This window comes from Anguilla rostrata, chromosome 10 (assembly GCF_018555375.3).
Source record: "Anguilla rostrata isolate EN2019 chromosome 10, ASM1855537v3, whole genome shotgun sequence".
NCBI classification, from domain to species: Eukaryota; Metazoa; Chordata; class Actinopteri; order Anguilliformes; family Anguillidae; genus Anguilla; species Anguilla rostrata.
Genome location: NC_057942.1, coordinates 14,944,921 through 14,958,300, shown reverse-complemented (window position 1 = coordinate 14,958,300; position 13,380 = coordinate 14,944,921). Strand labels below are relative to the sequence as shown.

Below are 13,380 nucleotides of genomic sequence, written 5' to 3'. Positions count from 1 at the left end.
ATTACTCACCTGCTTGTTTGCATGAAAAAATATGAAAGCCCAGTTTTATGCTTTTGCAACCTATTGATGGAAATGCAGGCATATTCATATCGTGTTATTTTGTGAAAATGGGGGTGTGGTTTGTAATCATGTCTATACAATGCAAGTTAGGAAGCATCAAGAATGATCTGTGTTGACACTCCAGCGAAAAGCTCTGGTTCTGTGCAGCAACTTTCATTCCATAATGAGTTGATGTATGATGTTAAGCTGGTAGGGTGTTGGACTTTAAAAACTCAGATAATAAAAAGAGGTTTAAAATGGAATCATTAACTAGAGTTCATTAACAAAACTTGTTGGTAGGACTAGCAGAAATCTGTCTTAATTGTCCAAATATGATTGTAGCACAATCCGCTACCATAACACCTGCCAGTGAGGTTAGTAAAGAAAAGGCATGATGCTGTGAATGTGTTTGTGTGTGTGTGTGTGTGTGTGTGTGTGTGTGTGTGCGCGCGCACGTGCACTCACATGCCTGTGTGTACCATCTCAGACAGAAATGACCCCACTTGGAGCCCTGTGACATTCACAGGACTTTTGGCTGGGTGGAAAAGACTTCCATGAAAAAGCCATCGCCAACACTGGCGGTTAAAGTTTACCCCCACTGGTCAGACTTCTGGTGAAGTTATACCAATGGAATGTGCCGCAAATAATGAAATGCCTTTTTTAAGATTGCAGAAATGCAGATTTGACAGAAAAATAAATCAATACATGAAAATAACATTCCACAGTCAAAAAGATCCAATTTTTTTTCATCCTTTTTTTAAAGGGAAATATATTTTTATCACTGTTTTATTGGCACGAACCAAGAAAATGCAGAACTGGTAAAGGGACGCTGACCTCTAATTAAAAGCATGAAGCCACACACCCAGAACGGCACCTTTTTCACAGACATGTCTTTGGAAAGACAAACCAGACACTGAGGGGGGAACACTCAGCAAACACAGCCCAAAATGTTCAAATTAAGCCTCTGAAACTGACTTAATGTCTACAGTGCATATGGTTTGCACAAAAAGGATTACACTATATTTGTTATGGCAGGAAGTGATTACTAACCTGACCTGTCAGTCCTGCAGCTTGGCTTCTGAATTCTTTTTCTGCAACGAGATGTAGCCCCAGTGTATCTTGTGATTGTGCATGTTTGCTTATAAAATACTTATATTTTGGTTAAAGAAGGAAAAGATTATGATTATGGACACACAAGTGAGGACAAATGCTGTTTATTTCTCTGTTGTCTTTATGTAGTCTTTCGCTGAAAGAAAAAGAATATGCAAACAAAGTAAAAATATTTATGATTTCCCTTGGTGAAGGGAGTTAAAAATAACCTTTTATGGTTTCAGAAATTTAAGTTCATATTTTCATATTGCATTTAAACATGTATGTATTTCGATATTTTGTTTTCAAAAATATGTCAAGCAATAATTTCATGAATTTAATTTTCTTAATTCAGACTCTAGCTTTCTGCAATACAACATATAGTGAAAATGATGACTGTTTGCAGTTTGTAGCTTAAATTTATACAGCATTTTTGTCTTTTGATGCCGGACTGGCTAGCCCTAGGTACATACGAACACTGTCGCAGCTTAGAATTATAAAACACTGAAAATGTCCTTAAGGTACGTGATCATTAGCCAATTTTGCCCCGTGGCCCTGGATCTGTATGCATAATCTGACTCTATGAGCATGTCAGGCTTGCCTTGGTAGGTTGGCATTTGCGCAGTGCAACCATGTGCTTAACTAAGATAAGTATGGGTGGACCACAAAGCAAGAAGCATCACTTTTAAACACCTCTCACTTATGCAAGGATACCCTGCTGTGCAGTGATTGGATGGTTGAATCCTCCATGGTGTTTTCTCAGACAGGTCTGCGTGTACCATCTCAGGTTGGAGCGCGTTTCTCTCCAGACCCGGAGCCAGGCTTCCGTAGGTGCTGCCGATGCAGGCCAAACAGGAAGGAGCACGTAGCTTTGAAACAGCTGCACGTTGCAACACCTGTCCAGAGTCCCACATCTGGTCTCTGTCATTACCAGCTGTGTGATTGAAGGTTTCAGCTACGTGTTATTAGCCTGGTAAATTCAGATTTTGTTGTTTCGAAACCAACCTTTCCTCCCCCAGCATGGGCCAACACATGCTCGCTTGCCCCTGTTGGCAGCAGCAGCTCGATGCCTGAGCATGAATAACTATAAAAGACTAACAGCTGTGGTCTCTTCTCTATCTGCTACCCTCTCTGTTTTCTGTCTGTTTGTGTAAAGTACAAAGATTAGGCCTAAAAAATGAGATTTGGCAAAGGTTTCCGGTCATAATCATATGATATCTCTCCAGATCATGGTAGGCCGTGTCATGAAATATAAGAGAAAATAGAATAGAGTTTGGTTCATGTAAATAATGGCCTTGTTTGTTCTTCAAATTATTGCCAAATAATGCGAGGAAGTGTTGCGGAGAACAGATTTGTCCACGGAGCTGTTCCCAGAATGCAGCTGGCACCTCTTGCCGCCGGCCCTGTCAGCCTGCGCGGCCGGCCGGCTTTATTTAGATGAAGAGGCCCGGCGGCGACCTTTGACCTCGTCTCCACCCTGCCCGCCCGCCCCAGAAGCGACCCACGCCCCCGTCTCACGTCGCTGTGTCTCCGTACGCTCCTCGATTAACTCACATGCGTGCCGCGCGCAGCTGATTCTCATCAATCACCGAGAGCTACCTTCACATGGTTCCAGAAGAGACCCTTTCCCTTTCTCCCTCCGTTTCCAGCAACAGGTCGAGAAAACGCACTCAGAGCATCGTGCTATCCTCATTTTGCGCTCAATTTGTCTTTTCTGTCGCGTGGTAAAACACGGTCACAGTCCGAGCACCGACAATAAATGGTTGTTTTCTGTCTGTGCTGCGAGGCTGAGTGAAAGATCAGAAGGACTCTTTATGGGGGGGGGGGTTGTTTGTTGCATGACTTATTTTTCAACATGGAAAAACAGTGTAAGCCGCATGAGCAGCATCTTGATGCTGCAATCCAATGCAGCTGTTTTCTTTTACCGAACAGTTTAAATAAAAACATGACCGCAGGAATTCCCTCATCGAGGTCGAAGCTCGCCCTCTGGCATCGGTTTTCTCCAAAACTGTCAGCTCTGTGAAGAATCGTTAGAGTGCGAAAAACAAAAGTTGTCTTGGTGTCTTTCTCTGCCTTTCACTTAGCCGCTGTTGTGAAGGTCACACGAGCCCGTTAAAGATTTGGCCCCACCCCCTCGCCACCTTCCCCACCCATACATCAGCACAGTCCAGTTATTTTTGTGAATGCCCAATTGAGGATCCAAATTGCATACAGTATGAGGAGAAGAAGGTTGACCGCATGTATTCCTGAACCGTACATAAATAGAGCTCTGGATCAGTGTCTTTTGATGGTGTCAATTCGGCGGTGTTAAAATGCGACCTGATGTCACTGTGGTTTGCTCGCAGACACCAGTCGGGGTTGGGCAGCCTTGGTCCTGAAGTGCCGGAGATGTTTCTGGTTTCTCTTCCATCTGAGGTTCCACATTGGGCAGCAGTAGGTCAGAACTCTAGAGAAGCAGCTGTCGTCCTGTCTGTCTGAGTCGCTGCCAGGGAAGCTTTTACCTCGTGGCTGCCAGCAAGGGTTCTGTAATGTCCTCTGAAAACATGGAATTTGATGTAAGAAAAGTTACCACTCACTCACCCACACAAACCCAGAATTTTTATTCCCCCCCCCCCCCACTAGGTCAAGAGGAATGTTTTGCAGCCACCAATAGAAAATAGCTGTGTTGCATGAAAGAATCAGGTGGGAGTCAGTTTGTGTTGAAAAATTTAAAACATTGAGCGTCCTTGGGAAGCTAAATATATGCATTGTATTTCTGGTAGCGTAAGCCAAGAAGTCTGTTAATGCCCATCAGAGCCTTAGCACAAAGTGGCAGCCTGTTTATGGGCAGGCAGTGGGCGAGTCATCCAAGCCCTGATCCCAGATCAGTCTTCCAACGGGACGTCAGCTGTCCCACCGAGCCGTCTCCCAGAGGCAAGCCGCAGGAGACACGGCCGCTCTGGAATCGCCCCTCTTAAAACCTGAAAGAGCCGCCAGAACTCCGACCTCCAACCGGCAGGACTCAAAAAGTCCAATAGTGTGTTATCCCCGCTCCACCCCTCTGAAGAATGGACCCAGCAAAGTAAAACGAGAACAAGATGTGTAATTATTGAATGCTTTTTGCTGTCCAAATAAAGCTGCGTTTTTTATGTGCACATGGGTTTCTTGTTTTCTCCATGCTTTTCAAAGCATTTCTACCAAGCCACTGATTTTATAGCTGGAAGTATTAAGTACATTTCTGAAGGTCAGTACAGTTGCCCCTGTCTTTTTCAAGAGAGGTCACATTGCATCTTTTGAGCTTCCTTCCGTTGGAAATTAGATCCGTTTCTCAGTCAGATGCTTTATAAATGCATGTTTATCCAATTATTTTGTAAACTACCTTGTATATAAACATTCTGTAACCAACACAGGCATGAGGCATGACTGTAAAAGAGTGATTTTTCCAAAACATTTCCAAAACATTTAATAAGGACAGTGAAACAATGAAAATGTAACAAACGACAGGCAGTAGAAATGACTCACAGGAATTCCGTGCTTCCACTTGTTTTTCCAACTAGCCTTGCTAGCATTTGTCTGTTTTTCCTGAAATTGTGTGGTTGCTATCGGCAGCTAGGTGTTTCGTAATGTTAAATGGAATGAAGTGTTTAGGACAGCAATCCCTCCTTACCAAATTCATCAAACTTTCTGAGCCAAAAGCCAACATGTTTCATCAGATTCATTTGATGCGTTTTACCTTGGATGTGTACCTCTCTGTACCCTTTCGTGAGATGGCTATGTAATACTGCTGATTAATACATAGCCTCCCAGAATCTCTTTAACATGGGCATCTCTGGGCTTCATAGAAATGTGTCTGGGTTTTGGGATAATGCCTCCCTGGATCACTGGGTAACCCTGCACTCGGCTCTCAGGAGGAATGTATGGGTCAACCTCCGCCCGGTCAGGGTCCTGCCTCTTTTTGTCCTGGACCCACCCAGCCAGCTATTTCTGTGAGAGCAGGGGGGAGGGAGGCCAGGGTTTCGGCTGTAATTCCCTGGCTTATTCCGGAGCGGTGGAGGTGAATGCTGTTGGGTGTCGGTCAGGGTGGAGGTGGGAGCTGCCCTGGAGCTTTGGAGCACTACAAGCCGCTGAGCCACAGGAAGGGTTCTGTTGTGGAAGGAAGGGGGGAGTGCTGCTGTCTACAGCCCCTACTCCTTGTTTGGCTCTGAGTTATTAGGGGAGGGGGTTTAGTGGGAGACAATGGTACCTTGTAAAAGTGTCTGAGCCAGTTTCTGGGAGCAGTTTGTTAACAAAATGTAATGTGCTTGTGACTTTTGATTTGATTTGATCAAGGGAGTTGGCTAAGGTATGCTCACTCTTTGTATGTATTGTAAAGGCAAGGCAGATCTGCCGGTGAGGCTCAAACTCGAAATGCCAGATACTGTTGGGAAAATACATTCCCAAAGCAATGGTTCTCCTGTGATCAGAGTTAAAGTGGTTGCCCACATGTTTTCATTTTGGAAGGTGAAAGTAACAATACACAGCCCCAGGGAAAAAAAAAATCTGTCAGCCAGTCAGGAACTCCAAAAATATCATATTTTGGCGATGAGTGGTCCATTCCACAGAAACACCCTCATCACCGCCAGGTTTCGAGAAACAGCTGTGCAAAGTGTTAATCATGAACCACCTGCTCATGAGAAAGGAAGAAAAACTCATTTTACAGGCCTGTGATTAGGCAGAAGTCAACATAGCGTCTGCTTTACCGTTGGGACAGAGAAACTGGTTTGCCAACCATCTGCCTTTTAAATCCAATTCAACCAGCGTCTAGCACTGCATGCAGAATTGAGCCCATTTTAACAAGGGGGAATGCTTTAAAGAATTCACAATCAATATTCGCAAGGAGTATCCTAGTGTACCCCAGTCATTGAGATTGACAGTTTTACATCCTTACTGGTTGAATGAACTAGTTTGGCCTGTTCGTTGTGGTCCATCTTGATTTAGTAAAAATTTACACGTTATTGAGAGTCTGAGAAAATGGCCAACTTTGTACAAATTTATACATTTACCTGGGTGTAACATTGGGTATTACTTATTTACCATATTTTAGCAAATGAGTAATGGTTTCTGTGCCCTGTCTTTCCTAAGTAAATTCTCACAGCACACACTGAGCTCTGTAAACAGAATTCTGCTTTCCCACTGGCTCTAAAGCCTCAGCTGCGCACAGAAAAACAGTTCCGCGACCATCTACGCCCCCAGGGGGAATGTCCCGGTACGCACGTCCAGGTGTGTTCTGTGGAATTAAACGAGCTCCGCGGGAGCTGCTCAAACCCGGTGCTTTAAACCCCCCACGCAGGGCCCACCGTACCATCCGCCAGATTCCCCCCCCCCCGTCCGCGTGAGGAGGAACGCTAGGATATGTGTCGATGTGAGGGCTGTGAAAGGGTCAGTAGGGTCTGCAGGCTGTGCCCCAGGTTTGGGGGCTGGGGGTTGCTGGGAGAAAATCACCTCGGCTGGGGGGAAGCCGATAAGACCTCACGCTGAAAGGGCCCTTTGAGTTATCGCACTGTGGAGGCTTTCCTATCATCCCTCAGAGGGTTATTACTCTTACGCAAACAAAATGCAAAACACAACGGGTGACCGACGTCAGTGTCTGCTCCGAGAGACTGTGTATGCTTTGAAAAATGGAGCTTACTTTTATTGTCCTTTTCGACATACCAATTAATAAAGCCTTTTAATTGTTTTTCCTTTTCCTCCTTTATTTACTTACTATGGAGTGCCTTGGACTTTTTTGGAAATAAGCTCTTTTTCATATTGCGCTGTTTTCTTATATTTTCAGAGCCATTTTTACTTAATTTTTTCGATCATCCATTGTTCCCATATCCAAAGAGCACCGTCATATAATTTCTCCTTTGTCCACTAGAACACCCAGGGCCTATCGTATATAGTTGTTCTGATGTCCTGCGTTTGTATGTAAGTGCATAAATGAATCACGCAGGCCTAGGCTCCATATTGAGTGTATTCTGTACTTGCAGAAGTCTCCAGCGGCTCGCAGAGAACATGTTCCCATGTCATGGCCCTCAGGCCCCTTTGGTGTTTTTTAAACGGAGCATGTTGATGAGTGTGCTGGGTGACCACTAAGGCCCATCGTGGGCAGGCTTAAAACTTAATACACTGCATACCGTCCAGCAGGTTGGTCATGCCATGCTCATTTGGGCACAGTTCCCAGACCAGTGTTGAGCTGGAACTATTAACTCATTGTCAATACAGTCTCTATTTCTGGCTCCTTCAGGTACTGTTCCCAGAATAGTGTTGGAACTGGGGAGGAGGCGGTCCTCGCACTCTGTTATTCACTGTTTCTGGCTCATTCAGGCACTGTTCCCAGAACCATGTGGGGACATAGTTTGGTTAGGGGAGGTGTGTTTATCGCTGCTGCTAGGTCATTACCAGGTATTGATTTTTAGCTTGAAACGCCAAACAGTTGCAACACGCTTTTTTTCCCCCCTTTAGGAAGTTAAGCATTTCCTGTCATCTCAAGCTGTTTGAAAAAGCTCCAAACCACATAAACTGCTACCATTCCTGGGATCTAGACTAAGAAAATACACAGAGCATATGTATGGATGTCTATTCTGAGAGAGTTACGCAAAGTATTTTAATGCCTCATAAAAAGGAGAGTACACTGTTCGTTGTTGACACCGTTGGGAGAAAGATGAAACCACAGCTGGAGTGCAGACACATTTATCTTTTCTGGAATACGTGAATCCATTGTTGACTAGATACAATACATATGCTAATTCTGTTTGTAAAAATTGAAATTATTTAGCCATTCACTAGATTGAGATGTCAGGGTTTACCAATCAGACTCTTGAACACTAAATACACTAAAGTCTGGACTTTGAAACCTGAGAATATATCATGTATTATATATCATGTATCATATAATAACTTTTCCAGAACAAAACAAAAAAGGCATGGACAAGTGGTAGTTAAAGAAATCAAATTAAAGCAGAGCCGGGCATACAGACAATGGGCTGTGCATGCGCCTTCAGAATAAAATAGAATTTCAAGCACAATTGACTGTGTAGAATTTTTTTATTGATTTGTATTTTTTATTATTTTTATTTGTTTTGTCATTTACTCTCATCAGTACATTTTGACCTGGAAAATGTGCATATCCCAACTATCAAACAGGGTCAGTTTTGAGTTGATTCAGTCTTCAGTTGCACAGTGCGTGGGTTTCAGCCTTAATCAGGCTTGCTCAGCTGGCCCGCATCATTTGATGTGACTGTAACCTGGCTTCACTAATACAACCTTATGAATGTTTGGGTCCTAACAAGCTTCAAAAACATACCAAGAGCTAAGAGACCTGGCCAGTGCTGGACTGGCAAAGATTCATGATTGAACAGCAAGCCTGGGACACAAGCTGCCATTAATGAACTTCATAATTTCTTGAACACACCCTTATCCAGGACTCTCACATACAATATTTGAATGTATAATATCTGTACAGCTATTTATTGACTCATGTTTGGGTTAAATATACAACCTCATCCAGTGGTGCAACAGCAACATCCCACCTTGGATCTCAGCTTGCAGACTTCAGCTCGCAAAGCCTGTTCTTTATCCGTGACACCGCACTGCCTCCTGAAGAATGACCTAATTTGCCGTGATTATCTGCTTTCTTTTTGTAAGCAGTGCCACTGCATAGCCTCACAAGCGAAATGCGCAATCTGCAGTGTGTTTCTATTGAATTTGACATGACCAGATAACCTGTAGTCGTTCTCTGATATTGTCTTATCTTTTGAATACATTCAATCGTTTGCAATCGGAGGCAATGGAAGTGATTGAAGATATCACATCGCTGTCATGCCAACTATCGGAATTCTTATGACCCTTTATGATTGCTTGACATGAGCTGTTATTCATCATTTATGGCATGGTCATAAAGGTATTATAAATAAAGGATTCATATAAAGTTACCAGATATTTGAACAGGTTTTGACTATTATAATGCCCTCCTGGTGGTTTCTGTACTTTGAGACTGCACAATCATTTGTTTCCTTAAAACCAGTCTCTCCTTTTTTTTTCTTTTTTGAAAGTGTGCAGGAGTTTGCCTGCAAATGTTCTTCAGTCTGTTTATGAGGTAACTTTCTCAGGGGTTTACATACCACAGCAAAATGAGTAGATGTTCCACCTCCTCCTGTGTGAAAGGTTGCAGCATGTGTTGTGAAGCAGTAGCTTTTACCAGACCCGCGATAATGACAGCCCTCTTTCCTTTGCACTGTCTGAGCGACTTACAGAGCACACAACCTGCTTTATGGCTTTATCACACTTATCTAAAACGACACTGCTGCTGACAGGAGCTATTCATACATGGTGTATATCAAAAGGATTTCTGTTTGACCTTTATCTCGTACCTATCCAACCGTGATTGAACAAGTAGTAGTAGTTATGCCTGCATGTGGCACACATTGCGCTTTCTGATAATGAGTCACAGATGTTCTAGTGGTTTGAAGCCTTCTGTGCAGATGCTGTTTTTTTTCCCTGCCTGTTCATCTAAATGCATTCATTTAAAGATACGTCCGTGCTTTTTTTGAGCGTGGAGTTCATTTTTACTTTCCCGTCTTCTTTCGCTTGCTTTTTAATTTCACCCCTGCGGAACGGCGCATTCTTTTAACATAATAAGGAGCGCGTGTGCCAGATTCTATTGATTGAGAGCACAAATAGCATTCGCAACTGCAGATGCACATTATGCCCACGTTTTGCCATTTTAAAATAAAACCTTCCTAGCATTTTGCTGCGCGTGGCTCTCTTGGCACCAAGGCCAGCAGAGTCATTACGGCCATTTTTCTTTTTTGGCGGTTAACAGGCCGGGCCGTGCGCACGAACCATGGGGCCTGTGGTTTCCAGCAGGGTAGCTCTGCTCCGGCCACGCGTCAGTGCGTAGCCTCAGTCGGACACGGCCTGGGCATAGTTTCAGTCCCGTCAGCCATGGAGACGCAGTAAATAGACTTCAGCCCGGTTTTTTTTTGGATCAGGGTAAGGCATGGGTACCCTACCCTGGTGCAGGAGAGCCACAGCCTGCTGGTTTGTGTTTTCATTGTAAGTCCTGTGACCAATTCAGACTCGCTGTGCACTGGAGAACGAATGCTAGGCGCCTTAGGAGGCTTTGGAAGTGCCTCTGGACAAAGAGAGTCCGGTAGGCACACAAGGTGGATGTAATAGGACGGAGACGCTCCGTATGGAGTCTGCAGCCATTGGCCGACTGGGTCACGCACACTGTGAGCCCTCATCTGTGACGACAGGAGAGACGGGCCGTACGTCATTCCAGTATTTTTACAGCAGCGTAATCTGCCCTCAGGGTAACATTTGATGACCCGATGTGTCTTTTTCATCCCACCTGTTGGTGGGCTGATGTCATGCGTTACTGAGGGTGTCTGCCTTAATTGCAGAAGAATTGTCCTCTGGAGAGTCGACCTTCGGATAAATATATAAAGAGGAACGGATAAATATATGAATCTCACACAAAAGTTTTTAAATTAGTCTTTTAAATTTAAGGCATTTAAATTGAAACTTCTGGTTGTTTGGACGCCTGTATTTTGTTTTGCTTCTCTGGCAGCTATTGCTTTAAACCTAGTTTTGGAGTGTATTTTGTGGGACTATTTAATTAACTAGTTAATTTAGCTTGAGATGTTGACAATATAAGATGAATTGCCGATTACTAAATATACATGTTTTTTTTAAGGAAAAGGCTGTAATAAAAATACAGTGAAAATATTAGAGTAATGAATAATTTCCAAACATCTGGTACAGATGGTGACAGCGTTTAAAAAAAAAAAAAAAAATTAGACCATTAAGTATGACATCTTACTGCAAGCAGTTGAAACAAATTAACCAGCTGTCTTTTATGATGTAATTCACTAAATGCAGACTAGTCAAAACCAGTCAAAAATACTTGTTTGCTGTGAGTGTGCTGTGCAGGTGGAGGGTGGGATGGGGTGCTGGGGGAGTGTGTCACAGTCTAAAAGCTCATTGGAGGGCTTGGATGGGCTCCAGACAGAACGGAGAAAGTGGATCACCACTTGCCGTTAAGTCAGAATGTGTTGAATTTGTGTGTTTTTTTTTTTTAATAAAAATTTCCAGTGATCCATCAATGGCTGCGTTTCCATTACCCTGTCCACGTAGCGGGGCGTGCAGTCATACCCACGCTCGCCGAACCGACTCTTGACAAGTTCAATTTATGCTGTCGATGCTTTCAGATGTAAACCACATCTATAACTACTGATTAAAAGTAAACTGTGTCTGATTCCTCTGTTTTTCCACACTGACTCCAGATGACTCGAGTGCCAAGAGTGGACATGCTGATGACTGGTGCTGATGATCTATAACATCTCTCCCCCCCCCCCGCTTCCTCTGCAGGGATCTACCTGTTTGACATGATCTACATCGACTCGGCCTACCCGGCCTCCGACAGCATCATCGAGACAGAGCAGAGGACCAATCAGATGAATAACCTCCTCCGGGTCATCTCCGACCTTCAAGTGTCCTGTAACCACGGTCAGTGAACTCTCTCAAGACTCATGGTTCCTGAAACACAGCTACAATTACACAAACAACATCTGCTTTGAAAGAGACGTCGTGCATCACTGACTTTATTTTTCTTAGGAAATCCTTATCCACACAGACATGAGTAGATTTTTCACAAATGTTTTAAACTGGATAGTTAATAAAGCAGGTCATGTTAAGTGCTATGTTCAAGATTTTACAAGAGAAGTGGCCTCATTTGGGAAACACACTTAACCATGGACCTTAACCACTGCACCACACTGCAGCCCCTCGTGTTGTTTTGTTTATGGAAAGTTCTCTGTACTTCTGCTCGTTGACCCTCAGTTCTGCTTCCTGAGAATGCTCCAGATCAGTGTGTTTGTGATCATGTAAGCGGACATCACTGTGAAAGACACCACAGAGATTCAGAATCCCATGGCCTCTGAAGTATTGCGGTAACATTTATGAATTAAACTGTTCCATTAAATCATTCCGTTATGTAATCTTAGTTTCAAAGGAGAGGAAAAAAATGAACTTTTCATTATTGTCCATACTGCAGAAATATAAATGGACCCCAGAGGTATTTTCAGCATAGTGTGGAAATTGGCCGTGTTCAGACTAATACATTACCTTCATACACAAAGCAGGCCTGTGTCGCAGAGCCAGAGCTGTCTCTGGGGAACTTTGAAGTGCCAGGACGTGGAAAACACACTAATCAATGACGGATCGACAGGAAGTGGGGGTTTTTTTTTTTTCTTTTGAGGGACCGAGGGAAAACCAGTGACTCGCAAACAGAAACCAGGCCGAGGAAGTCGCCAGTTTCGCACCACCAAAGATCGTTTTTGCGGCAGGAAAGTCACCCCTGAGTGAAAACGCGCAGAGCTGGAACGGTTTGTGATGAAGTCCGCAGATTGCGGTGCCTCGGCCTGACACTGAGCAGACCCACCCCACGCCAGACCCGCTCTTATTTCTCATTAAGAGCAGGTGCTGCGGTGGGAGGAGCAGGGCTGGAACGCTGGGCCGCCACCTTTTCTGCGGATTACAAAATAAGAGTTTTTGTGCGCAGAGTGGCTAGGCCATATGGCAGACTACCAATTTGAAACTGAGAACACGGCCACAGCCAGCACAGCACCATTTGTTACTGGTTAAGCGAGCAAGATGCAAGCATGCATGTTATGAGTTAGGATAACAAGCAAGCATGTCGTTTTCAGATTTGATTTAACCGTGGTCTGAGTGATATTAATTAATAGTGACAGAAAGTGTCGTCAAAGTGACACTTGGACATCAAAACAAAAGTCTATTTAGTTGTGAATATTATTCAACACTATGCTATCATCATATACACATACGTACCCCACTATAAACAGACATGCAAGGATAACCACTTTACTGAACATTTGGCATAAGCAAGGCTATGAATGATGGTTCGGTTTATGGACTTCTTTTCTTCAAATATATTAAGCTTGTTTGGGGGTGTGGGAAACAAAACCATGATTTTTTGTTTTAATCTTGATTACAAATGACGTAATATATATATTCACATACCTTGTGAATATTTTTAATTTTAGGTCCTTGGTCATAGATTAACAATAAATGTATGTGCAACTGAAATTAGGGACAGTAACGTGTACCTGATGGCTATGGACCGAATACTGAAGTTGGCAGTGTAGCGTCCAAATTTCACAAATGATGGAACACCATGAAGCATTCAGACACTGAATTGAGCATAAAGGGAGCTCCAGCGTCTCCAGAAGT

The 13,380-nt window shown here is 43.6% G+C and overlaps 1 protein-coding gene across 6 annotated transcripts in view; it reads left to right on the top strand.

The window, feature by feature from the left end:
- The window catches only part of ralgps1 (Ral GEF with PH domain and SH3 binding motif 1), a 172,266-nt gene that overhangs the window by 129,034 nt on the left and 29,852 nt on the right, over positions 1-13,380 (top strand). For all 6 annotated transcript variants that reach the window (XM_064354379.1, XM_064354380.1, XM_064354376.1 and 3 more), the window contains one exon: positions 11,500-11,637. In XM_064354379.1, coding sequence (XP_064210449.1) covers positions 11,500-11,637 — 138 coding nt within the window. The remainder of the gene's footprint in view (positions 1-11,499; positions 11,638-13,380) is intronic.